The sequence below is a fragment of the Pipistrellus hanaki genome (genome assembly GCF_964339955.1).
Source record: "Pipistrellus hanaki genome assembly, chromosome: 6".
Taxonomy (NCBI): domain Eukaryota; kingdom Metazoa; phylum Chordata; class Mammalia; order Chiroptera; family Vespertilionidae; genus Pipistrellus; species Pipistrellus hanaki.
The window spans coordinates 83,830,789-83,857,951 of NC_140508.1; the positions used below are offsets into that span (position 1 = coordinate 83,830,789).

The 27,163-nt window shown below is 53.6% G+C and overlaps 1 protein-coding gene across 18 annotated transcripts in view; it reads right to left on the bottom strand.

Annotated features, from left to right (window-relative positions):
* PTPRT (protein tyrosine phosphatase receptor type T) overlaps positions 1-27,163 on the bottom strand; it is an 856,519-nt gene that overhangs the window by 21,530 nt on the left and 807,826 nt on the right. For 11 of the 18 annotated variants that reach the window (XM_084887522.1, XM_084887516.1, XM_084887514.1 and 8 more), the window contains 9 exons: positions 22,331-22,407; positions 15,158-15,194; positions 13,335-13,432; positions 11,133-11,192; positions 10,378-10,494; positions 6,980-7,134; positions 3,507-3,642; positions 1,311-1,460; positions 20-193 (listed from right to left, as the gene is read on the bottom strand). In XM_084887522.1, the coding sequence (XP_084743648.1) occupies positions 20-193; positions 1,311-1,460; positions 3,507-3,642; positions 6,980-7,134; positions 10,378-10,494; positions 11,133-11,192; positions 13,335-13,432; positions 15,158-15,194; positions 22,331-22,407 (1,004 nt within the window). The remainder of the gene's footprint in view (positions 1-19; positions 194-1,310; positions 1,461-3,506; positions 3,643-6,979; positions 7,135-10,377; positions 10,495-11,132; positions 11,193-13,334; positions 13,433-15,157; positions 15,195-22,330; positions 22,408-27,163) is intronic. The other 7 variants (XM_084887521.1, XM_084887520.1, XM_084887518.1 and 4 more) reach the window with 1 other exon arrangement.

Consider the following 27,163-nt stretch of genomic DNA (forward strand, 5'->3'; position numbering starts at 1 on the left):
CCCCGGAGGCCCCGCTTACGTCCATCAGCGCCGCGTTGATGTAGTTGCTGGACTCGCCGTCCACGGAGATGAGGAAGGGCAGGCAGCGGTCCAGGGGCAGCACGTCCATGCCCCGGTTCTTGTCGTGGTTCCGGGGCAGGAGCCCGATGCTGCAGTCCTCGGGCCGCACGTGCGGCGTCACGATGTTGAGGGTCTGTGGGCGCAGAGGCGGACAGACAGACAGACGCAGCTCAGATACCCGCCTGAAACCAGGCAGCCAAGTGCAAACCAGCCTCCCCCCATCCCTGTCCTCCTGGTGGGGCCCTCGGGGCCTTTTCTAGGACAGATCCTCTGCCCTGTGATTCTACCATCTGCTGGCCTCTCGCGCCTAGAGTAAGGTGACCAGACATCCCGATTTTTAACAATTTGTCCCGCGTCCCGCAGCGTTTTAAAAAAGTCCTGATTTTTGGAAAGAAGCTAGGGAACGGCAGGAGAACGGGAAGGGAATATACGGTTTTCGGCGGCCGTGTGGCTATTTAGCCAGGATATGAGTTTTATATTATTTTTGTTAATTTTATAATGTTAAACTTTAATAATAACAAATAATTGTTGAGAACTGATTATCGAGAACTGCTTATCAAAGTTCGCACTGTTCATCAGTTGTTAGAATTCACTCAAATGAGAAATATGCCAAAGAATAAAATAATACTATACATAATTTTTTATTTGTTATATTTGTAAATTGTACTTATGTTGAAATTTAAAAAATATATTACAATACTATTTTTGAGTTCTATGAAAATTTTTGTTGCTCCATATAGACCAAATTTTTAATCAAGAACCCCCCCCTCCCCCTGCAACCCCCCGTCAATGGTGTCCCACTTTACTAATGTTAGAATCTGGTCACCTTAGCCTAGAGCCCCTTCCAGGGGCTGTGCCACCACCACGCTCCCAGCTCCTACCAACCACTGAGCTAAGCTGCTCATCTCTGCCAAGGGTGGGCCAGCCAGGAGGCTGTAAGGTGGGGGTGGAGATAGGGAACCCCTCATGCGTGTTCAATATCCCTAAAGTGCCATCAGCGAATGAGGGGGACGGTTTTACCAGCGTGCCCCTCAGAGAGAAGGCGGAGAGATGCTGGATGAGCTGCTGACAGGGTGGGGGAGATTTGGGGGCGGGTAGGGAGATGTGGGGGGGAGTATGAAGTGGGTGAGAGACCCCGGGGCACACTCCAGCACCGTCTGGAGAATTGCAGGGCTTGTGCTCTGCAGAGAAAGTCTTGCAAGCGCGGGGCCAGCGCTGAGCCGCCCGGCCGGGGACGGCCCTGCTCCTACCTGGAACTCGTCCTTGATCTGGCTGGAGTTGGTCTGCGGGTCCAGCCTGCTGATGTTGTAGTAGAGCGAGCGGAACTCGCACACGGGGATGGCGGTGTTGCCGCAGAGGCAGGCCTCCAGGATGGCGTCGTGCACGAACACGTACTGCTCCTGCGGGGGGAACAGGCCCGGTCAGAGCGGCCGCGGGGGCGCTGGGGTCCACGCTGAACCCGGGGCTGGGAGGAGGGGCAGGACGGACATCGCAGGACCGCTTCTTCCCACCCTGGAACCCGAGGGGCCCCGCTCCCGTGTTTCCGGTGGCTGCCTGAGCTCGGTGAGGCGGGTCCCCTGGGGAAGACTGAGCAGCACAGTCCCCGGAGAAAGCCAGAAACGGGGGCGTGCCGCAGCAGGTGCTCTCCGTGTCCTGCCCGTGTCCCCTCGGCTGTCACCGGACCTGCTGAAGGCTGCGGGCGGCAAGTGCCCGGCATCCAGGCCGAGGGCTCTGCCTAGTCCCAGGGGCCCCCTGAGCTGCGTGCGGGGCGAGCCAGAGGGCGGAGAGTGAATGCCTCAGGAAGGAGCCTCCGGCGATGCCAGGTGGAGAGCTGGGGACGAAGACCTAGGTCCCCTCTCTCCTGGGAGGGTCCTTTCAAAAAACCTGCTCCCCACTCTCTCAGGGTCCCCAGGCTGGTTCCAGGGGTACACGGTGTCCGGAAACTCGTGCTCCTCTCCGCCTCCCCCGACCCCTGCCTGCCCCCGCCTTCCTCCTGCCCCCTCCGCCTCGCCTCCCCCCCTCCCCTCCTCTCAGTGTGCCTAGTGATCCTCCCAAATCACCCACTTGCCCTCAACCGCTTGTCTCAGGAGCTGCTCCAGCAGCCGCGACACCCCTGTGCCATCCCAGCTGTCTGCACCCAGCGGTTTTCTTCTCCCGGGCTCCACCTCCTCTTCTCTGCCTCAGTGTCTCGCTTCCTCTGGAAAGTCTTCTCTAAATTCACTGGGAGGAAGCTGGCGCTGTAGCTTCCTTAACCAAGGTGTGCTGAGTGACTGACTGTTTTCTGCAGAACCTGGCCCAGCTCTTTATATAAAATGCTTATCCAGCTGCATGAACATGATGCATTTGAATGTGCGTCTTCCCTACCAGACAGCCGGGACCACAACGTGTCCAATGCGAGCCAGCAAGCAAGCCTGCCTTCCGCACGCCTGCACCTGAGCCGGAGGAGGCCTCTCGGCCAAGCAGCCTCACTCGGAAGCCCAGGACTGCCCGTGGGAGCCGGGTCAGAGCCCACAGCAGGACCCAATGTGGTCAAGTCCGTCAGGGGGCCCTCCCTGCAGAGCCAGCAGCACCTGGCCAAGCCCAGAGCCGCGGGCAGCTGCCTGGGCAGGGCTAATGACAGGAGCAGCTCTGTGTCCCATGCGGCCTGTCCTGGCTCCCACAGCCATCGCTGGGACAGGAGAGGAATAACAGAACAACAAACCAAGGCCCAGGAGCAGGGAAGGTAGAAGAGGCTGCCTGGCGAGGAAGGGTGACTCAGCGGGAAAAGCATGCCCGGAGGTCACCCCTACCCGAGTCCCACCATGATCTGGCTGTGGGCGGCTTGGGGGCACAGCTGCTCAGTGTTTCCATCTGTGAAGTGGGGGTGCAGATAGGATTTACCCCGTAGTGTTGTGAGGAGCAGGAACAGTTTTCTGAATGCAAAGAACCTAGCATGGTGCTTGGCACATAGTAGGTGCTCCACCATAACGATGAGCCCCTCCCAGTCCCCTGGGTCTTGGGCTCCATCCCTGGACAGAGGGGTGCCTGACGGCCTACTTCCCCTCAAAGGCAGGGACTGTGTGTTCTCGGCAAGCTCACTGATGAAGCCATTCCAGCAGTGACCGGAGCAATGCCGGGCACAGAGTAGGCATTCAACATGTGCCATCCTTCCCCGTCTCTTCTCTCTCTCACCCAAGGTGGCGATACTGTTCCTTCAGTCCCTGCGCAGATGGGCCCAGAGATGGGAACTCACCGCCATTCCTCATTGCTGGAAAGCTCTGAGCTGTGGGACCCTGGGTTGGCAGGGGTGTCCGAGCTTCAGTGATGGTCTCACCACAGCCAGGCCACCTGCTTGCTCACTTCTCTTACATCCAGGCCCCTTTCTCCAGGACTCGCCCTCCCCCCCCCCCCGACTTCTCCGTGGCCAGGACTTCGGGTGGGCTGTGGGCTCGGGCCCCGGGACCCACCTCCGTCTGCACAAGGTTGACCCTCTGGGCCCGGAGCTCCCGCACGCAGTTGAAGATGTCCACCACGCCCTCGTTCTCGGCCATGTCGAGCATGGTGTCGATGGCGATGAAGCAGCCGGTCCTCCCGGCTCCAGCGCTGGAAGGAAGCACAGGGTCTGTCAGGGACCGGGGAGCGGGACCAGCCCTGTGCGGCTCTCACACTCAGCCCTGCCAGCAGGGACCCTGCAGAGGTGTGCATTGCGGGGGTCAGAACTGGGAGACTCTGATCACACAGAAAGCCCAGTTCTCTCTCCTATAACACGGGGGAGAACTAGCTGCCCTTGGGGCTATCTTACCAAGACTGACTTCCTTTTGTTGTATGCATTTAGCAAACATTCACGTGGCATCATTCTAAGTACCGGGCATTATTCTAAGTATGTCACCAACGTTACTCATTCATTCTCTCATGAGGTTGTTAGGAAGTTTCTCGCCCCATTTCACAGGTGAGAAAACTGAGGCACAGGGCGCTTACATTGTGCTGGTGGTGCAGCTGAGACTTAACCCAGGCGTCTGGCTCCAGAGTCTGTGTTCTTCCACTTCCTTCGTAATAAGTCATTGCACATACGCATGCTTACACACACATACGTAACCTTACACACACATATGCACGCTTACACTCACGTATGCATACAGTTTCCTCACCTGATGGCTAAAGATAAGCCACCTGAAGGTACCCAGCACACTGGGGATGCCTAATAAACATGTGCCCCCACCTCCCTCCCTCCTCATCACCCTTCCTGTATCTTCTTCAATAAATGGGCTGAGAGGTGGAAGGAGAGGAGAGAACCGGAGAGCAGGTAAGTGAGGGCTGAAATCAGCCCGTCTGCACTGCCCCGAAGGCAGAGAAAGAGTCCCCACTCCAGGTTTGGCTCTCCCTGCACCTGCTCTCCCAGGACCACGAGGCAGCACCTCCGTGAACTCAAAGAGCTGACGGCCCTGAGAGCCTGCCCTGGTATCGGGTCTCCTGGTCCACACTTGATTCTGATGGCTGGTGGCTTCCTTAGGAGAGTCTCAGACCAAGCACCAAATGACCACACACACACACACACAGATACACACACACACAGATATACACACACACACAGACACACACAAACACACACACACACACACACACAGAAAAAAAAGTCAAGAAAACCCATGGCCACGGCTGCCCTCCCCAGATCGGTGCTGGGTTCCAAAGTCCTGGTGGTGAACGGAGGCCATAGGACCATCTGCCTCAGAGGCACACAGTCTGGCTTCCCTCAGGGAGACGAGTATCTGTGACTCACAACGTGGACATGAAAGGATCACAGAGAGGAAGAAGGACAGACTGTAAGGAGCGCGATGCTGGCTGCGTGTGAGTCCAGGCAGGACGGGGAGGGGACCGCCGCCAACAGCGGTGGCAGAGCAGAGCCCTGGGAGCCCGTCCTCGATCAGGAGAGTGACGTGGGAGGCAGAGTCTCCACTCGGGGCACAACGCCATGGTGTGAAGGAAGTCTGATTTGTATTTTCCCTGTAGCACACTTCATCCTCCAGCTGATCTAGACCCCTCCGATGGGCCGTGGGGGGCTGGCCCTCGGGGTCTAAGAGCCCCCCGGGGTCTAAGAGCCCCCCGCCAACCACATCTTCTCTGAAGTCCCACCCTGGACCTGTTTTAGGGGAAAGAGCTAATCTGACTCGATTTTGGACCTTGGATCCCTAACTAGTGAGCAAGCTGTCTAGTGTCCCTGAGCTCAGTGTTCTTCCACGCACAACACACCTCCGCGTGGGCTCTTCACGGGAACCGAGCTGTGTTGATTTCAGCATTGTGCAGCAATGAAGCTCGTGCCATTGGGAGGTCAGAACCCTGGGGATTGAATTCTTCCTCCGCCACTTCCCAGCTGCGTGACCCTGGACAGGTGATTCAGCGGCTCTGAGTGTCAATACCCTCCTCTTTAAAATGAGGCCGAAAATAATACAGACCCTCCACCTAGCATTGACGGCACAATACATGCAAATTGCAGGAAATTATGTTGAAAAAGCATAACACATGTATATTGCTTTGCCCTGTGCCTGGCTACGCAGCAATTTCTCAGTAAACGGCTGCTCCTTGTGTTCACTGCTGTTTATCGAGCACCTGTTAGGCAGGCTCAGAGGCTGGGCTTGGGAGTGGGGACATGAGGATGAGTAAGACGTGGCTCCTGTCCTGCAGGACCAGCAGGCGGGAGTGGGGGCAGCAGTAAGAGGCAGAGAGTGTCCCAAATCCTCTCCGGCACCTCGTACATGTTGGCCACCCATTCAACCTTCAGAAGCACCTCAGGAGCAGGGCCGCTCTGCGAGCGGCATTGAGGTGACTGGCTGTGGAGACAAGACCCGGTGTGAGGAGGACCCCGTAACTGGGCTCCCGTGTCCTGCTCTGGCGGCGCCTTGGGGCCCAGGACTTGAGGGCTAACACTGTGCTGTCCGCGGACTGAAGAGAGACGGTGAGCGGAGACTCTGTGGAAAGCCGTCAGAGAGCCCAGGGTGTGTGATGTGTAGGGCCTCCCAATCCTCAATGTCCTCATCTGTGAAATGGGATCTCTAGTTCTCATCTCTGTGTGGTGGGGAGGGGGAGCGAGGAAGAAGTGGCTCTGAGACACCCCTAGCGCGTGGATCTCTCCTTGACTCCACCCCAGTCCCTGACTGACATGGCTGTGCCCGGCCAGGGCCCAGACAGCCCGCCTGCAGGGCCTGAAGGACAGGCTGGCCCTAGGTCACCCTGGAGAGGAGCACCCTGGGAGGGAGGCGGGAGAGCGCAGGCCAGCCAGCCCCTGGGCCTGGACGTCCTCTCTACTCCGATTCTCCAAGTCCTTGACCCGGCACTCCATCTCCATTTAGGAGGATTCAAAGATGTGTGAGTCCTTCCCAGCGTGACTGCCCAGGTCAGAGCTGAAAACAGCTCTTCTCTACAACACGGCGAGACCTGACGCTGTCCATTTCCTCTCTATTAGGGACCCTGCAGGCTGGAAATTGATTTTTAAGATAATAGAAATGAAAAGAAGCCGCTTCCTCGGAGACACCTCGCTCCCGTTTCACAGAGCTGCGAGCCAGTGTCTGGAGGAAAGCAGGCTGGATGTCCTGGGTCGGTACGCCTGGGTGACCCAGGCTGAGCGTCTACCTGTTCGGTGCCTCAATGTTCTTATCTGTAAAACGGGAATGATAACTGTGCCCACCGGTCCGCATCGGGTGAGAAGTAAATTAGATAATGTGGGTGAAGGGCACATAGAGAAGATGCTGTCAGGGCCAAGCCCCTGTCCTACTACTTCAGAACAATAGAGAGAACAATGCGTGCTCCTGCCACTCCCATGGTCCCTGTGAGACCGCGGGACCTGGGCCTTTGCGGAAAGCACAGGGCACAGCAGACAGACACAGGGGCCACGGACAAGGTGGTGTCTCCCTCCCCGAGAGCCAGATCTTTCGAGAGCTGCACTCACCTGCAGTGAACCACGATGGGCCCGGCCTCAGGCGGGTTGAGGAACTTGACTTGGCGGACGAAGCCCAGGAGGCCGGTGGCGTAGCAGGGGACACCGTGGTCGGGCCAGCTGGTGAAGTGGAAGAGGCGGAGCTCCCGGATCTCGTGGTAGCCTTTCTGAGGAGAGAACGGGCCACTGTTCCCGCAGCTGCCACCCCCACGTACTCTCACCAGCTCCATGGGGAGCCACTGCTGCGGCCCTGAGGAACCCGTCTCCTGCCGTTGGGGAGGCAAGGCCCTCAAGGGGTTAAGAAGTGCTGCTGCTGCACAGAGGGATTCTGCGGTCTGCCACACCTGGGAGCTCGGGAAACAGATAAAGTGACTGACTGCACCACTGCAGGACTTGTCAGAGCCTTTAGTGTGCCGATATACATCTGGATCCCCAAGGGGGGGGGGGTGGCATGGTGACACCCCAGAGTTGCCCAAGGGCCTTCTTTTGACAAGTGCTGCATGGATCCAGCAGAACAGATTCAGAGGAATGAAGGCCTTAAACACCAAGTTCAAATCATTTCAGTGGAATACGAGGCCTTCCCGTGATCAGGTTTGGGGTCCTCCAGTCTCCAGTCCTGCCTATGACAGTTTCCGTGGCTTTAAAACAAATCAGCAGACTTCGTCATCAATTAGATTATTAGTTGGCATGAGAAGACATGGAACAAATAAAAGTGGAGCTTCTCTGACCGATGGGGGTGTGTGTATGGGGGGGTGCGGGGTGCTGGGGAGGGGCTTGAGCTCCACTTGGTTTTCCTTCCCCTCTCACCACCCCTCACGCAGACACCCCCAGTCCAAGAGACATTCCATGACCATTCTATGGTCAGGCCATATCTCTGAGCCTTTGCTTATGCATTGTCCCTACCTACTGTGTCCACTCAGCAGTCTCCTGCACATATCTGGACAGCACTGAATAGGAAGCATGCTCAATCGTTCACTCTTCCAGTTAAAGAATAGTCTCTGAGGGTTGTCTATGCCCAGCCGCTAGGAAGGTGGAAATAAAAGCCTCTGTCCCTGGAACAACTCATGATCTAGTAGGAGAAGTAGACTCCCAAGTGGATGATTCTATTAAAGTACACGAAGGAGTGCCAGCTAACCCCTTCTGGGGAGAGGAGAAATCAGAGAAGGCTTCCCGGAGGAGGTGATGCATGACCTGCATCTTAAAACACACTGATACTGAAAATAATGGCTCACATTTATTAATCATAGACTAGGTGCCTGCCACTCCCTGAACACTTCCATGTATTAGTTCACTGAATTGTCATACCAATCCTCATACTGTTATCTCCTTATGGATGAAGAAATTGAGGCTGAACAAGGTTAAGGAGCAGGCCTGAGGTCACACAACCAGTAAGCTGTGGAGCTGCAATCTGAAGCCTGGCTGTGAGCTCCACAGTCTGAACTCCCGAGCTTTATGACACGCCGATGCCTGCGTGTGACCCGGCTGAAGAGACAGAGGGATTCCCGGGCAGAGAGGCGGTGTGAGGCAAAGCACGGGGACAGGACTTCACACGATACATGCACAGAATCACAAACAGCCCGGAGAGGCTCCAGAGGGAAGTGGAAGACAGGTGAGGGCATACAGCAGGGCTGCGTGCGGGTGGGAGGTGGGGTGGGTGCTGGGCCTTGCCAGGCCTGGAATTACATCGCAGGCCTTTGGGCTTTGTCCCAGAGGCGCAGGGGAGCAGAGGGAGGTTGCCCAGACGGTGGCACAGAAGCAGCACCAGACTTGCATGCTGGGAGGATCACGCCAGCTACCCGGTGGAGGCCGGATTTGGCGGGGTGTGTTGGAGGGCTGTGTGGAGGGCACTGTGGATGCCCGCCCAGATCCCCTTTCCTGGGCCAGGGCACCCCCCACCTACTCTGAGGGTGGGCTGCAGAGGGCTCAGAGGAACCCGCTTATTCAGAGAATTGCTCTCAACCCAGAAGGAGCCACCTCCCCTGGCTGGGGGCTGAAGCTTAGCGTGACCGATTGACTTTGCCCGTCTGCCCGGGACTGAGGGGTTTCCCAAGAAATGGCACTTCCAGTGCTGAATTCAGGAGGGTCCTGGACAAACCAGGGTGATGGGCTATCTCAATGGGGTACCAAGGCCTCTTGCCAAAGGATACCAGGTACCCTCACCAGTGCCTCACAAGGCCCATAACGGGATCATCTCTGGGGTGCAGTTCATGCCTCCGAGCTTCCGGGGCGACCAGGCTGAGGCTGGGCTCCAACTGAGACCATCACCCTTGCTGACTCCTTCCCTGCACGCCCTCTCCTGCCTCCCTCCCTCCCTCCCCTTCTCAGCACATCGTCGAGGGAACCCCAATCCCATCCTCAGGCTTGAAACTCAAAGTGCAACACAGCAAGGCCAGAGGCAGGGAGCGCTGCTCAGGGGCCGCTGCAGAGCCTGGCGGGGTGAACAGAGGCCTGGGTGAGGCACCTCCGGAAGAGCTGAAGCAGGAGGAGAGAAAGCAGCTTCAGGAATACCTGGAGTTTCCCACTCCCTCCTCCGAGGCAAGGGGTCAACACTGTGGCATGGCTGATGCTCCGGAGGCCCCTGTAAACCAGGCCAGACTTCCCTTCCTCTCTTCTGCTTCCCTTCCTCTCTTTCAAGTTTCTCTCCAGAGTGGTCCTTGGATAGACCATGTGCATCCGAATCCTTGTCTCAGGCTGAGCTTCTAAGGAACCCGGTTTAGACCACATCCATGTACCTGTGGTCCTCCTTCCAGTGGGGGCGCTGCAGGGAGCAACCTGCATGTCCAGTACTCAACTGTGCACACAGGACTGGCACTGGGCAAGGGCCAGCTCTGGCTCAGGAGGACTTGGCCACCCCCGACGGCATGGCTCTCAGGGCACTGAAGTCCCCAGTGCTTCCGCATCGCCAGGCCTGTGGCCGCTGGACCCTTAATGCTGCTGCTTTCAGAAAGGGGCACTGGTGTGGCGTGGAGTAACAATGAGCTTCCAGCCAGGGGCTCATGCGTGAACCTCACTTTGCACAACTGACTTAAACACTCCGCCTAGTTTTTTCATCTACAAAATGGGAGTGATCATCAGACCTACCTCAAGGGGTTGTTGGGGGATTAGATGAGCTAATGGCTCCTCCTCCAGGCAGCCCTCTCTGACCACCTCATCCTCCCGCCTCCACTCATGGTGTGTTTCTTATCACCACGCACCGTTATTACTTTTATCAGTCTGTGGAATGCTGTCCACCCCCCTACCTGGGGATGGGATCCTTTGGAGCAGGAGGCACATCGAACTCCATCACGGATCTGTCCCTGGGACCAAGCGCGGGATGGGTGCAGAGTGGATCTCGGCCATGGTGCGTCTGAGCGAATAGACTAGCCGGCTTACCTGGTGGACAGGCCACCCTCGGCCGCAGGGACGCTTACCTTCTGGACCGTGAAGGTGCGTATGACGTATTCGGCCAGGGGCTCTGTTTCAATCAGGGTGACTTTGATGTCGCCGTAGACCTCCGTGTCATCCGGCCAGTACCGCACACACTTCACCTGCGAGGAAGGACAGAGACGAGGACAGGTGAGCCGGTGGCTGAGTGGGAGCAGCCGCCTCACCTGGCTTTCCCGTTCAAACAAACCCAAGGGCGACTCTGGTGGCATTTCAGGCAGAAGGGTGGGCTGGCCAGGGTTGGCAGCGGGCACGGGGCCAAGCTCACTCCCGGAGGAGAGGGAGCCGTCAGGAATAAAGGTGGTACCTTCTTTGGCAGAGCTCCGTATAATTTTCAAATCCTCTATCAAATAGATCTGGGCAAGTTAGGCTGACGGAGCTATCTCCGTGTTTCAGATGACATTAACACTCAAGTTTGGAGGTGTTGGTGGCTTGTCCTGTTTTCTACCTTTGGCTGAATGGTCTGTCAGGCTGGGGCAGCTGATAGCAGCAGAGCAGAGATGAGAGTAAAAGGAGGGAAGCAGCGAAGAGGGAAAGCAGAAGTGGTGGGAGAGGAACGTTACTCGTCTGAGTGGGTAACCAGGGCCATGAGGACAAGGAAGATTGGAAGGTGCTGGGCTCAAGGGGCAGAGGCTGCCCCTGCTCTCCGCTACCAACAAGCCATTCCCACGCGTGACCGAGTCACACTCCACAGGAGGAACAGGAGCTCACGGTTTTCCCCTTAAAAGAACAAAAGCATTACCATTCCGGGGGACGCCGCACGGCCTAGCGTGGCATTTCCCACAGTGTGTTCCGCTGGGTGCTAACGGGTGTTCGGTAAGAAACAAGAAAACAAACAGAAAAGGTTTTGTGGTCAAATGAGTTTGGGAAATGCTGGGTTCAACAAAGTCAAACAGGCTGTTTTGCTACAGGACTACTCGGCTGGCTTAAGGTACTAATGCTAACGTTTCTTTTCTTCTTATTTTTGATCTCCAAAAGGGGGCAAAGAGTACAGAGCATTTCCCAAACGTATTTAACCATGGAACCCTCTTCTCACTAAGCATCCTGCAGACTAGCATCCCACGGAACCCACTTAGGGAAACGCTGGTAGGGCGCAACAGGCTTTGGAGGCAAATGGGTGCGTTGCACAATGCTAACACTCAGCAGCTGTGCAGCTTCCAGAAAGGGCTGGGACCTCTCTGAGCCTCAGCGTCTGTTAATGATGATAGCAATCCGTGCCGAGTGCTGACGATGTCTAACGCTGTCCTCTACAAACACTTTACCTGTATTATTGTAATTGCTTATCACTACAACCATGTAGATATTCTTATCCCCATATTACAGATGAGGAATGGGAAGCACAGGGAGGCTAAGAAAATTGCCCCAGGCCAACAGTTAGGAAGGGATGGGCCCCCAAATCATCGACTCATCGGCAGGAGAAGATCCGGTACGGCGCTTGGCTCCTGGCAGGAGTTCCATCAGAGATGGCTCCACTGTCCCCTTCCCATATCCAAATTAGTGTCAAGATACACCCCTCCAGGGAACCTGTCTTCGATGTGGGACGTGTTACAGAACAGGCTGGAATCTGCCTCTGAGTTCTTAGTGCTGGGATGGCATCTGTCCGCAGTAGGCACAGCCTGGGCCTCTGTCCCTGGGGAGCAGTCCTGGGGGCGGGGGGGTCCCACCATGAGCACTACAGTGAGAGTCGAGCTGTAGACTCTGCCCTGGGCCTGGCAGAGTGACACCAGGGCAGTTACTCCATCCCTTTCCTCATCTGTAAACTGGGGAATGGACTAGACAAGAGTGGACTCAAGGACCCGTCTCTCCTGGCTCTGAAGTCCTGGTAGGACATGAGATGCCCACAGCCCTCTCCTGGGTTATGACTCAGCCCAGACATCCCTCCCCCGCTATCTCGGAGGCCAGGTCCCTATTGCAATGAAAACTTACCTGCCCCCTCTTTAGTCAGCCCGTAAGTAGGGGGGCCCTCTGAACTCTAGTGTGTGTGCACCCTGCCTGAGAACCCGCAGCCCGCCCGCCCACACGCCACAGTTTACCAAGGAGGCAGCAGCCAGTGGGACACAGCATCCTGTTCCTAAGCCCTAGGAGTCGCTGAAGGCCACATCGGGGAGGGTGAGACAGAGAGAGCGAGAAACCAAGGCCTGAGCCCCAAAGAAGGTTGAGGTTGAAAGGTCAGGAAGCAAAAGGTCAAATGCTGCTGAGAGGCTGAGCACAATGAGAAGAGAGAAGTGGCTGCTGAAGCTGTCCCCATGAAGGATTTCGGTGGGATGGAGAAGGAGCTACGCTGGAGTGGGCAGAAGAGAGCCAAGTGCCAGTCGTTAAGAGTTTGGCAGAAAGGGAGGAAGAAAAACATCATTTCTGTTCGCCGGTGGCACAGTTTTAAGGGGGAAGGCACTCAGGAGGTATGCATGCAAACGTCTAGCAATGAAAAAGAGAGTTACGTGTCAAGTGAGGGGGCCAGGAGAAAGTTCTTGAGCAGAATCTGTGACTCAATGCCCTGTGGCTGCCTTGGAAGGCAAGAGTCACTTCCTCCTTCGCATTAGGCTGAGCCAAAGAGCAGGCTGACATTCTACCATTTGGGGCCAACAAAAAACAGTCATTGTTCTGGTTCAACCTGACCATAGCGGGGAAGAATGAGATGGTTGTAGACACAAGTAGATACGAGCTTTGTGATGGGAAGATGGCAGCGTTCACGTCTGATGCCTTAACGTGCCTCAAACTCTATGAGATGATGTTGTCCTCGGAGAGCGAGGGTGGAGAGAGGAATGAGGGGTCTGAAGGAGAAGGACGTTCTTAGGGTGTGAAACAGAAGTGAGAATTTCTCCCTCCTAGGATGCTGGGAGGTGGGATTTGGCACGGGAGGCACTTGGCACACAGCACGAGCAGACACGTGCTCAGGTGTGCGACTCCAGCACCCTCTCACCAAGTCCCTGCAGGCGGGGCTTACCCTGCCCACTTCCACGAGGTTCGTGACCATGACGATGCTGGCTGAGTTCTCCTGCCAGATCATTCTCCAGAAGTCCTTCACAGTCTCCTGCATCGGACCTGCCAACAGAAAAGGGGATGACAGGGTCAAAGATCACAAGTGTCAGGGAGCAGCCAGGAGAATGACCCTTCCGGCTGCTCAGCCCTGACCCCACATGGGTGAGTGACAGCGAGGCCAGAGAATCCTTGCTGGGGCACCCAGGTGGCTGGGACTGGGGCCTGAGGTGGGGAGGTCAGAGCATGGCTAAGAAAACCACATTCCAAGCAGGCAAGGTCTATGGCTCCCCCTGGGAGTACTACCAGTTTCTCTCCTCCTCTCGCACTCATCCTCCTGCTCAGCCCCTTTCCCTGACCCTGACCCATCACATTATTTACCTGGACTATACTACGGGTTAATAATAGAGCTCAGTGGGGTTTTCCTAAAAATTGGGCTCCAGACCTCAAAGAGACAGAAGGACACTGGGGGAGAGGGGCGATGCCGGGAGCCAGATGCTGAGAGCACAAAGAGAAGAAGCTGTCTGTAGCATTGGTCTGAAGCTCAGACAGAAGGGGGAAGTAGACAAGGAGTAGGAGACAGGAGGGAGACTTCAAAGCCATTTCCTTGGAAAATCCTCCTTCAACATTCTGGGCTTTCATTGCTTTTAAAATTCTAAGAGCAATATATGTATTATATAAAAAAATTTGAGTGATGTTTATATATATACTAGAGGCCCAGTTCATGAGATTTGTGCACTTGGGGGGGGAGAGGGGGGTTCCTCAGTCTAGCCTGCACCCTCTCATAGTCTGTGAGCCCTCAGGGAATATCTGACTGACGGCTTAGGCCCGGCTTCTGACCACCTGGGGGCAGCTCCTGTGCTTAGCGTCTGTCCTCTGGTGGTCAATGTGCATCATAGTGACTGGTCGTTCTGCTGTTTTGTCGATTTGCATATTAGGCTTTTATTATATAGAATACTAGAGGCCCAGTGCACAAAGTTTGAGTACTGATAGGGTCCCTAACAGAAGCTGGCTACTGGCTGGATACTCCCTCCCTTCCCCCAGCCCACCCCTTTCCCTGGTTAAATTCCTGGATGACCTCCCCAGTCAAGGGGACAATTTGCATACTATGCATATATATATATATGCATAGTATGCAAATTATATATAGTAATAAGCATCATATCTATAATTTCTATTGTATGTATTTTCCCAAGCCCTTAATAATTCTTGCCAAGCAGGATATTTCTCATAGCTGCATAGTTTTTCATAATAGGGAACTATCACACCTTAACCAGTCTACCAATCACGGGGCACTTAAGACTTTTCACTTGTTTCCTGTTCTGGATAACCCCGTGAAGAGTATCCTCATGTACAAGTCCCTGTCCACACATCCAGTACCCACAGGATTTCCTCCCGGAGGGTCTGAGAAGAACGATGGGTTGTCAGCCTTCTGATCACACTGCCAGGTTACTCTCTAGCCAGTTGGCTGCTGCTTCTTCTGGGCCCACCCCCACCAAAGAGATAAGGTACCATAGGTCTGTTTCTGGATGGTGGATGTCAGGGGCACCCCCTGGGCCTGATGCTTGTGGTCTGTCCTCCTGACCATGTCCTGGTGACACCGCCTTCTTCTCTCACTCAGGTCCCTCCCACAGTAGCTGACCTTGACACCTCCTTCTTCCCCAATCAAACGTAAGGACCTCAGGATCTCTGGAGGTCTCCAGCCTGACCCTGTGCAGCTTCTTCTGCAGAAGCTCATTTCTCTCCTCAGCGAAGGGCAAGGGCTCTTTAGAGGTAAAGGAGAACGCTTACCTTGTGTTGCAATGTAGTGCCGAGGTCGATGGTAGCCCTGGGGGACAGAGAAAAGCACAGTGAACGGCCACCCACCAAGCTTGCAAACAGCAATAATTATCCTTTCCAAGACCCGGCTTCCTCGTAGGTAAATGGGAACAGCATTAGCCATTTCCCAGAGAAGGGGCAGAGATGAAATAAGATAATGCATGCGAAGTGCTTAGTAAATCACCAAATGGTCACTATCACTCTATGATCGTAGCTGGGAGGTGCCCGTTCAGGCTTGCCTTGGAGCCAGCAGACAGGGAGCAGCATTAGGTGGGCATCCCTTACCCCCTTGCACCCAGAAAGGGATGGAAAAGAAAATTTGGGGGTTTCTGTAGAACATCAACCACCAACAAGTTTTTCCTGGGCCACGATTATGTGCAGAGCTCTGCCCGATGCCCTGGAGGGCCCCTGAGAAAAGGAAATAATTGCATTCGTGGCTCCTTGCATGGGTGACAATTAGAAAGAGAACACTTTGACGGATGCTGCCCTGCCTCCCTGTGCAGCATGGCTGAACGCGGAACCCACGCCCTGTTCATTGGGAGGACCCCTGCGCAGGAGTGACCCAGAGGCTGACAACGCCACTGTCTGATCCCAAGCTTTCGCTGTATGTTCCAGAGTGGTCCCATAGGCCCTGCTGGGCTCTGGTGAGGGCGGTGGGTGACTCTGCTGCCCCATCATCCTAATAGTTGGAGAAGAGGTTAAAAATGACTTTCTCTTTTGCCTGGTCATAGCATACATGGGGGGTCCCCTTTCTATTACAGAAAAGAGGTGTATCCTATCGGGTAAGAGTTCAGGTTTCGGGGGGCAGATCTGCATTTAGTACATAGCACTGAATGTAATTAGCATTTATTGACTGAATGAGTTAGTGAATGAATAAATTAAAAGAACACAGATGTGAATTGTGTCTGCTTGTGGAGAGGCTGCTGACAGTCCTGAAAACCACTTTCCCTTCCGGTTAACCATCTCAGGAGACAACGAGTCTACCTATTTCCGTCTTAAGCTTTGGTGGTCGGTCTTTCCATCCTGCTGAGGAGGGGGAGCTGCCTCAAGACCCCTTCTTCAGGACTGAGCCAGACTTGCCACCTGTGTGGCTTAATGGTGAAATAGCCATGGCGTCTTTGAGGTTCTAGATCTGCTTTCTGATTCAAAGACTTCCACATTTCTCTACCTGTCTTCTACCTGCTCCATAAATATTCACTTAGGGCCTTCTAATCAATGGTAATGCTTGGGTTGACTGTCGGTACAACCCAAGGCCAATGTCATGACCGGAACTGTGGGACTGACCAGTAGAAATCACAGCCCCTTCCTAAGTCTTTAAGTGGGAATATCTTCTTAGCAAGGCTGTTAGCTTCTTGAGGGCACATACTGCCTCGGAAGTGGAAAAAAGAATCCCATAGAGCCCAGTACAGCGTGGAACTCAGAGCAGTGCCCAATAAACATGCTATTGAGAGGACAACGGGGAGGTAGCATAGCATTGTGATTATGTGCACAGACCCTGGACCTAACTGCCTGGGTCTGAATCCTGGCTGTGCCCCTTACACGTTAAGTTACTTAATCTCCTTGAGCCTCAAATGATTTAAAAAAATATATATTTTATTGATTTTTTACAGAGAGGAAGGGAGAGGGATGGAGAGCTAGAAACGTCGATGAGAGAGAAACATCGACCAGCTGCCTCTTGCACACCCCCTACCGGGGATGTGCCCGCAACCAATGTACATGCCCTTGACCGGAATCGAACCCGGGACCTTTCAGTCCGCAGACCAACGCTCTATCCACTGAGCCAAACTGGTTTCGGCAGATGATTTTTTTTTTTTTTTTTTTTGCTATTCAATGGAGATAATGGTGTTTACATTACAGTGTTGCTGTTAGGATGAAATGACTTAATAGACAGCAGTTCCTCTGTGCCAGGCACTATTCTACGATTTAACATAGAGTCTTTGTTACCGTTGTTATTTGACGGTTTATGTGCAAACATTGAGTGTCTTTCACAACTAAAAGTCAGTGTTGGCCCCTAGGAAGGCCCTGAGCTGGGAAGCCCTCCTTCCCTCCCCTCTGCTCTGCCTATTGATGCAGGAACTGGGCCCTTCTCTGGAACATGACAGGGAGGAAGGCAGGTGGCAGGCACTAAGAGCTACTGTCCCTCCAAGTCAAAGCAGACAGAGCTCCCCAGGCTCACAGGGAGAACTAGACTCTGGGCATGTTCTTGAATAGGTTTGGGAGTGGAAAATAGTACCCAAGAGTGCAGAAAGATGTGGTTTCTCAGTCTACCCTCTTCTGCCATCCCCACCCTTACTTCTTATCGTCCTCATCCTCCCTGACCTGGGCCATGGCACCAGCCTCTTGCTGGCCTCCCTGCCTCCAGTCTGGTCCCACAGCCCATCTGCTTCCTGCCAGAGTGCATTCCCAATACGCATCTGATTAGGTTACTTCCCACAGAAAAGCTTCAGCGGCTCCCACTGCCTGCACAGTAATCTCCAAATACCTTCTCCCTGGACTAGTCATCTGTCTCCATCCTCGTCCCCAGCCTCATTTCCTCTTGTCCCCCTCTGTCCCCTTCCATAGCCCCACATGCCTGTGTCCCAGCTTCCCACACTGCACTTCAAATAAGACCTGAGTGGCCCTGCAGGGCTCTGAATGTGCCCAGTTACCACGCTCCCAACATGCACCGCGTTATGCTTTCTGTGCTTTTTCCCCTCTGGGCCATGGGACAGGCCACCCAGAGCCGGGTGCAATTTTCAGCTGAGGTTGGTGGCATACAGGCATGACTGTGTCTCTGAGGTGAGGTTGGGTCACTCTTAATGCACTGGCCAGGAGACAAAAGGCCCTGTGGAGGAAACTGGCTTGGAAGACCTTCAAGTCAATGGGATAAAATTCTGAGCAAGAAATTTACATTTCAATTGTGGAGTTAGGTGATTTGGGTCCCCCAGCTTGTTCATTCATTTGTCCTCTTGGTCACTCGATAGTCAACCAACAGGTGCTAACTGAGCACTCACTTCCATGGACAAGACACTGGGAACACAAAAGTGGAACCAGATGGAGGTGGGCTCTGCTTCTGAGCAGCCTATCAGCAACACCAAACTGGGGTAGGGGAGGAGGTGGGGCTTGTGGGGTTCCCATGGAAATGACTCAGCTGAAGAGGTAGAGAAGTATCCTCTGAGATGGCCTTGTAAGCAGAGCTGGGTAGCTCAGCATCACTGTTATTCCCATTTCACCTCCTCAGCCATTTTTGAGTTTCTTGCCACTGCCCTGGGCTCTCTGGCTGTCTTGCTCTTCTTCAGAAACAGCCATGTTTCTATCAGGAGGCCTTAGCAGTGGCCATGCCCTATGCCTGCTGTGTCCATCCCAATAGCTGAGCACCTGTTCTCTCCCTCACCCAGGCTTCTGCTGGCTGCCAGTCACCTCCCCAGAGAAGCCTTCCCTGCCCATCCTGTCAGCCCCTTTCTGCTTCCTCTACTCTCCTTCCTTTCAGAGCATGTATCACCACACGGCACAATGCTCTGTGCTTCCTGGCATGCTCATTGTCTGCTTCCCCAGTGGGAGGAGAGCTCTGATGGGCAGGGCTGTGTCCGGCCTGCTGACGGCTGTGCCAGCCCAGAGAGCCTGCTTGGGCCATCAGCCTAGATAAATGCACAGTGAGTGCGTGCTGTGTGCCCTCCATGCTGCGTCTGAGCAGAGAGGCGCTGCCTGGCCTCCAAGAACCCATACCATCCCCAGAGAGAAAACATTCTAAACATGAGCGCGACTCCAGCAGCACTGATGAAAGGAAATGAACTGCTCAACTGCGGCTCCTCCGGGACCTGCCGAGAGCTGGGCAGAAGACTTCCTAACCTTTAAAGAACTCGGAGTTCATCGAAGCCCCACCTATGAGGCACGCAGACCGCCTGCCAACCAGCACCGGGCTGGCCTGCATCCGTCTGTGAGCAATGGGAAAGAGGTTTACATCCAAAACACATTTATCTCCCTCTGCACTCGTGCATCTGTTGCTTACTGGGGACCCAGATACCATATTCACTCCCAGGCAGGTAATTTATAACAGAGTCAAGTGGCCCACACATTCTCAGGTGTGCAAACATCGCGGCCAGCGGGATGGTTCCGGCGGTGGCAGAACCCTGGCCTCCAGAGGCGCAGACAGGGCCGTCCCATTCCGCTCACTGTCCATATGGAGTCCGTTTAATGGATTGTCAAGATCCAGATGTGGATAAGTGGTTCTTGTGCGGGCATTGGGAGAGCTAGGAGGATTTGGCTGGAGTGGAGACCAGGACAGAGGGGTGAGGACAAGAGAGCAGTTGAGAGCAGCAACCACCAACCTTTCGGACTACCAGTGGTCCACAGACCACCGGTTGGTGACTGCTGCTACAAAGGTTATCTTAAACCAGAGGTCGCCAACCTTTTGGACCTCACAGACCACCAATGGTCCGCGGAGCACTGCTTGGCAACCACTGGTCTAGAGTAGTGGTCGGCAAACTCATTAGTCAACAGAGCGAAGTTTGGCCATCTGCTGGTCTAGATGTATCAACTTGTCAGGAACACCCACAGAAACTCCAGGAGTTTCAGCTTTGCTAGAGGGTACAGCAGGTTCACAGTGAATGGGCCTTGTCTGCCCTCTGGCCTTGGGTCCCCCTCAATCCTGTTCCACCCTTATTATCCTCCCCTGGGTTAATCTCTCTGAATGAGCCTCTGTTTCCCAGGGGGATCTTGACAGACAGACACCTTACATGAATTATCACCTTCTTGTGGAGGGACATGATTATCCCATGTTACAGATATCAGAACAAGTAAGTAATTTACCCAAGATGAAACATTAGTAAGCAGAACTGCCGGGGCTCACTGGGCCCCATAAGGACCGAATTCATGACTTTGGTCTATGAGTCCCTGACTTTAACACTGAGACCCCGCACAGAGCCGAGCACACATATTAAGGCAGCCTCTGAGAGATGCTGCCTTAATATAGCCGGCCTGCACACCCTGCTCCTTATGGAGGGAGAGGGCAGTGGCGTGTCCTAGGCGGGCAGAGAACTGGATTCTAGCTGCGTGACCTTTAGCAGGGCTCCTAACCTAGCCCTGTCTGCGCTTCCTCCTGGTGTGCAGAATGCATTGCAGTGACAGGACCTGGGAGAAATGGGAGGCGCTATTAGTATTGACACTGCAGAGATTCACTTCCCTTTACAACCATTCCATTTGTTGCCTATAAACCACCAAAGAGCACTTGGGCTCTGGCCGCAGTCAGATGCTCACCCAACTTTGGATGGAGTGTCTATCTAGAAAAGTGATTTCTGCTGGAGGTTACCACTCACATGAGCCACATGGGCCACGGCCCTCGAGGCTGACACACTCACTCAATTGCAGACAAGGTCAAGGGGAAAGGGAAGGGACTGGATCAGTCTGGTTCAGCACACACAGGAGGGGCAGCAGGAAGAGCCCTGGACTTGGAGCCATTCGGGTCTGGTTCCTTGCCTGGTCCTGCCCCTGACCAGCTGCATGGCCTTAGACAAGCTTTGCAACCTCCATTTTTCTATCTGGAGAATGGGGGCGGCTGCCTACCTTGGAGAGCTTACTGAGAGGTCTCAATACACTGACTCACTTAAAACCAGCCATGACAGGACTCAGGAGAGACTCATTAGCATCTCCAGCTCTTGTCATTGCTTTTCTGTTATTACTAAAGCCCACAGGGCGTGTGGGCGAGGCCCTGCTGACTCAGACTCCTGCTCCCTCCGCCCTCACCTCCTAGCAGAGTGGTCCTGAGGAGGCTGCATGACCCAGAAAGCCTCAGCCTACTCACCTGGAAACCACTCTGTGAGGTCCTGGTGCTCGTTCAGGTCATGCAGAAACAAAGGAGGTGATGAATAGCCCTCAGGCTGCTATCAGCTTTTCTTGCCTGGCTGACTTACTCACAGAGAAGGCAGCACTGTGTCTCCTCCTTCGGAGAGGCATCACTGGCCCCCACCTCCACCTCCAGGCTCTGATTTTCCTTTGGGCACCTCCACAGGCCCTGCTCTGTGAGGGTCTCTTTTCTAATCCGACTCCCTCATCATACTTGAGTCCCTTTTAAGGCCTGTGCTCCCAGCACCCTGTGGAGGATCTGCTCAGTGCTCGGGGAATGAACCCTAATGTGATGGGTGAGTGCTCAGGTGCAGAGCACACACATAGACACGCTCACTCACAGGTTGGAGATGGCTGTTCAGAGCTGGCCATCTCTTGTGCACTTTCCTGGAAGGGCCGAGGTGGCCGAGACCATGTCTATCTTGATTGGGACTAAAGCTCCAGCCCGTTTCTGACCACCTGTGGGCCCTCTGCTAGCCAGGGTCCGGGAGGGGTGAGGGGAGGAGGGGGAGGTAGGAAACGTGTCTCCCACAGAGGGAATCCAGTGTAGGGAGTTGGTCACACAGGTGATGAAGGGGCTGAAGAGCCAAACAGGGAACAGTGGGGCAGCCAGAGGTCAGCACAGTGGGAGGCTGCGACCACCCCTAGAACCACCCCTTCCATTCCGGAGTCTGCTCCCCTCGAACTGAGCGGGGGCATATCTGCGCTCCCAGCTGCTGCATCGCCAACCAGAGACAATCTCCCTCTGTGCTTTCCGATCCTACCTGTGCTTGAAGCTTTGGTTCACACCACATTTTGCATTCCTGATGGAAGAAGCAATCTCCCCCAGCTGTGAACCCCTGTAGCATTTTATCTGAACTTAAGACTCAACCACTTTCTAGTTTGTTTTGAAACGATTGATGGGCACAGCGTATCTTCCTGCTAAGGTTTTAGAGGTGGGACCATGGCATCTTAAGCTTTATGGTTCCCATAGCCTCTGGCACATAGTAGGCACTTGTAAATTCTTGTTGTTTAAATGGCTGTACCTTAAAATGAATGAATGAATGGATAAACAGACACATATACAAATGAGTCAGCAGGTGAACAAACAAGACTGGCCTTCGTCCTGGGGCCCGCAGAGCAGGCTACTCCAGCCTGCCTGAAGGTAGGCAGCGTTAGGTGAGGAGTTAACTTGGGTCACGCTAACTACACAAAACAGGGAGGAGCCAGGCAGCTCTGGACGTGTTCTGGGAAGGCCAGCTCTGGGAGAGTCGGGGATAGCCACAGATTTTGAGCCTTCTGCAGTCAGCCCCAGGCCCTGGCTGCCCAGGCCACAAAGGCACTCACATCAATGTAGTTGGCGTTGATGTAGTCGGAGTGTGGGTCTCCATCCAGCACCAGCAGCCTCACTCGGGAATGGTCATCTGCAGGGAGAAGAGAGAGAGAGAGAGAGAGAGAGAGAGAGAGAGAGAGAGAGAGAGAGAGAGAGAGAGAGAGAGAGAGAGAGAGAGAGAGAGGAATATAAGAGGATGGGTGATAAGACACCATCAGGTGAGGAGCAGCCCTGCCCGCCGTTAGAGCCACATTTAATTACTGCACACTTGGCATCGTGAGACTCTTGCACAAACCCTCTCATTCATCCCACCAGCTACCCTCCGTATTGTCCCCATTCACAGATGAGGAAGCTGAGGCCCAGGGAGATGACTGTGCCCCAAAGAGGACCTGTGTCTCCTCTTTTCCCCACCTGCCCTCCTGGCTTTGTCATTGCCACCTAGGGGAGTCAGAGATTTCATCTTAAAATGGGGATGGAAATACCTTCTCCGTAGGACAGTGCAAGGGAGACTATGTGAAAACTCTCGGGAGGCGAGATGTGTGGATGGGGATTAATACGCTTCATTTTCATGCTTGTTTAAAAACGGCAAATTTACCTATTTTCCACTTGGGCACAAATTGCTTTTCTTTTGCCTCTTGGAGTATTGCTGCAAATAGACTGTCAGCCACATACTGCTATCAATACCATCATTTGCGCGGAGCTGACTAAACCATTATAAAAGAGGTCATCAATTACTACAAACCGTGTCACAGAGCACACCATTCCAAACACAGTCCCGGCACAAACAAGATTTGCAGGCTTTGGTCGATGGCACGCTGGCTTCAAATAGCACCAAATAAAAACCACTAAACAAACAAGTACAGCAGGAGAATCAGACGAATCTTTTACAATTAAGTAACGTGAGCTCTGCCACAGACACAGACGCCATCAGCCCACCCTGGCCGGGTCTGGCTGGAGGAGGGGTTCAGCTTGCTGCCAGGTCACTGTGCAGGTCACTGAATGACTCTGGTCATGACTCTAGGGCAGGGCTTGGGTTCCAAGACAGTGGGCGGCAGAGCTCTGAGCATCCCCAGGGCCCCCAGGGGGCAGGTCCTCAGGGAGCTCGGTGACTGTATGAATGGGTAACCTCACCGGACCCTGACAGTGATGCCATGCCAGGAGAGAAGCAGGGTGGGTGCTGTTAGCCCTTTCTACAAATGAGGAAACCAAGGCTCACAGGGACTGGCTGGCCATGGGCAGGGGATGATGGAGCTTGGAAGAGTGGGGTCCTCTCAACTCTGGGTCCAGCTACTCTTGGGGTCTAGGCGGATATTAGAAACCACTTCAAGTGTCCATGGCAGAAGGAATTAATGACAGAGAAGTGGTTACCTGGGTGATGGACAAGTTGAGAAGCCAAAAAGAAGAGGGTGGAGTAACTCAGAGATCAGCATGGTGTCTCCTTAGACATGCCTCCTGTGGGACGGTGGGGCAGAGGGAGGAGGTGGAGGTACTGGAGCTCTGAAGCTCTGGGGCTGGGGTGGCTTCTTTGGTGAAAGCTGGAGAAAAGGTGGAGCTTGTGGTTGGGACAGACTGGGAGAAATACCCGACCCCTTCCTTTCTCCCGCCTTCCAGTCTCCCACTGGTACATGCCATTGGCCAAACCCAGACAGAAGCCAGCTGCCCAGAGACTGAGAAATGCAACCTGCAGGGGTTAGCCCTCTGTGAGCAGAAAGTGAGCGGGAGCAGGCAAGGAATGGGTACCAGGATGAACACACAGGCGCAGGACTGGGCAGCATACCATGCCATAAGCATTAATTCACTAACTAACTCATTAATTAAAAAAAAAAAAAACTATTCATACAGCATCTGCCATGTACTGGGCAGGGTGTTTGGCACTGGTGCGACTTAAATAAATAATATATTTTTATTGATTTTAGAGAGAGGAAGGGAGAGGGTGAGAGAGATAGAAAATTAATGATGAGAGAATCATTGATCAGCTGCCTCCTGCACGCCACACACTGGGGATTGTGTTCGTAACCCAGGCATGAGCCCTTGACCAGGAATTGAAATGTGGCCTCCTGGTTTATCAGTCAACCCTCAACCACCGAGCCATGCCAGCTGAGCCTGGATGCTACTTTTTTACTCATCATGGGGAAGAGTACCAGTGGAAGCCACTAAGAGAGTAGGTGGGAGGTCTAAGTCACTCCTTTGGGTGGCTGGGGGAGTGGGGTGTGAAGGAGTCTGAAGCTAACCTTTATGGAGCTAATGACAAGTACCGGAGACTTTACATACATGACTTTAATCCACCACTTATTCTCCCAAATAACTGAATAGATTATAATAATAATACCACTCTGATGTAGTGTTATTATTCTTTCCATTTCACAGATGAAGAAACTGAGGCTCAGAGAAGTTAAGCAACTTTCCCTTGTTACACAGCCTGTAAGTAGCAGGGCTGAGATTCTATCTCAGGCCTGTCTAACCCTGGAGCCCACCTGTGTAGTCCACACAATGTGTAGTTCCTGGACTTTTCACATCTCCCAGGTCCCTCTCCTGGAGTCCGTGCAAGTGGTTGGTCCCCAGCCCCTGCAGTATTCTAGCCCGGAGAGTGGAACTTCCTGCGGGACCTCCACCCAGCAGGGGTGACATGGGGCCCAGCATCTAACTCTGAGCTCGGGCCGTTAAGCTTGTCACCAGAAGCTACAAAATCTGTAAGTCTTAAAAAAGTGAAAATACATGTTGTGCTTTCACTCATTGGTCTCACTAATGACTTATTGATTCAAAAATGTCCTCTGCTTACTGCGTTATGCTCCAGGGGTCTACAGCACTGGGAACGGAGATTCTGATGTAAAATGTTGAAAGGTAATTTTCTTCAATATACAATGGAACTTAAAATCAGAAAGCCAAAATTATTAAAAAACAAAAGGAAACAAACTTATTTCGTTCCATATTATTAAAGTTGAAAGTTGCCTTTAATCACCAGATGATGGTATTTGCCAACCTTCATTCCTTGAGAACCTAGTATGTGCAGGCTTGGTGAGGGGATTCAGAAAGGGTTATGAAAGTGATACTCAAGGATAAGGAGTATCAAGCATAAGGAGGCAGTGAAACCTCAAGATCTAAAAGCAGAGGCTAGAGGGCTTTGTGGAGCAATATATGAATGAGGGATTAAAAGTGTGTAATGCTAACTCCATGGGATTCTGGGAAAGGCACAACTATGGAGACAGTGAAAAGATCAGCGGTTGCCAGGGACTCGGAGGGAGGGAGGAATAGGTGGAGGACAGGGCATTTTTAGGGCAGTGAAACCATTCTGCATGAATCTGTTATGGTGGACACAAGTCATCATACACCAGTACATAGCAAAGAACTATACAACGCAAAGAGTAAGCTCTACAAACTATGGGCTTTCGTTAGTAACAATGGATCGATATTGGTTCACCTATCGAACAAATGTATCTGGCCAATTCAAGATGTTAGAACAGGGAAACTAGATATGGGAGGGAAGGAGGAGGGGTATGGGGCTCCCTGTGCATTCTGCTCAATTTTCAGTACATCTACAAGTGCTCTAAGAAGTGTTGGGACAGTGCTGGGCATACAGCAGGTGCCTAGTAAACGGTGGTTGTTGGCTGGATGTGAGGCAGGTTGTGCACGGATGGCAGAGACTTAGCAACTTAGTGCTCCCATCTGCCCTTGGTCCCACATGTCCGTTCACCTTGGTGCAGAGGCAAAGAGCTATGTGCGCTCGTCCAAGGGCAGACCCCGGCCACAGGTCCGCAGAAAGGCACTGCAAGGAGGAGCAGTGTCCTCATGGTTTATTTATTCCTTCCGGGAGATGCTAATATTATTCTGTGTCCCCTTCCTCGTCCAACTTTATATAATTAGAAGGATAAAAAATTGTGTTTATCCATACGCGCACGGAGAGAGATGGGGCAGCGGGCGGTGGGAAGGAGTTTACACAAGGTAATTTACAAGCAGCCCGGAACATTCATTATGCTCTATCTACACTTTGCAAGCTTGAAAAGCAGCTAAATTGGTGCTCCTTGTTTGATATTCCAGACAAGGACTGAGAAGAGTCATACAGAGGAGATGAGAGCACCACCGTGGTGAGGGTGAGGGGAGTCGCGGGGCTGGCTCCACCTGGCTCCCAGCTGAGGAGGGGGATGGGCAGGAACTGGCTGGTGGGAAGGAGACAACCGCTGGCAGCTGGGAGAGGAGAGACACCACTGCAAAGACTTCGAGATCCAAAGCGCGCCCCCCTACCCCCAACACTATTCCAGAGGCAAAGAAGCATCATCCCTCTGGAGTCAATCTATGCCTGGTAGTTTCAGGACAGAGACCAGTGGTCTGTTGGAAAATGTTGAATAAACAGCTCCCTGAGGAGAACAAGGCCCTGAGCTGTAACGTCTACTGATTTCTGTGCTATAATATAAATACTCCCACCATGACTGATCTCCAACTACAAACGTGGCCTCCCCTAGCTCACAGAATTCCTGGAAACCTAACCATCTGTTCTTGCAAGCTGGCGTGAACCAGCTCCAGGACACCATGGACAGAGAAGAAAGCCTTACTCCACGCACTGCACATGCCTTGTCTGATCTGAAGGTGTGGGACCCACTTCCCAGTGCAGCCTCATGCGCTGCCTCCTGCACCCCCCCCCCCCAGCCTCCTTTCAGCTGCTCAAACGCATGCTGTCTGCGGATTTCAGTGCCTTTGCACAGGTAAAGGAACACCCCAGCCCCACAAGGCTGGCGACATTTCAGTCCTTAGTTCTCAGCTCAGTGTTCCTTCCGCAGGAAGTCTTCTGTGATCTTTCCTCCCCGGACCCTGAGAGCTCCCTGTGCGTTCCTTCCCCTGCTCTTAAGCAGGTC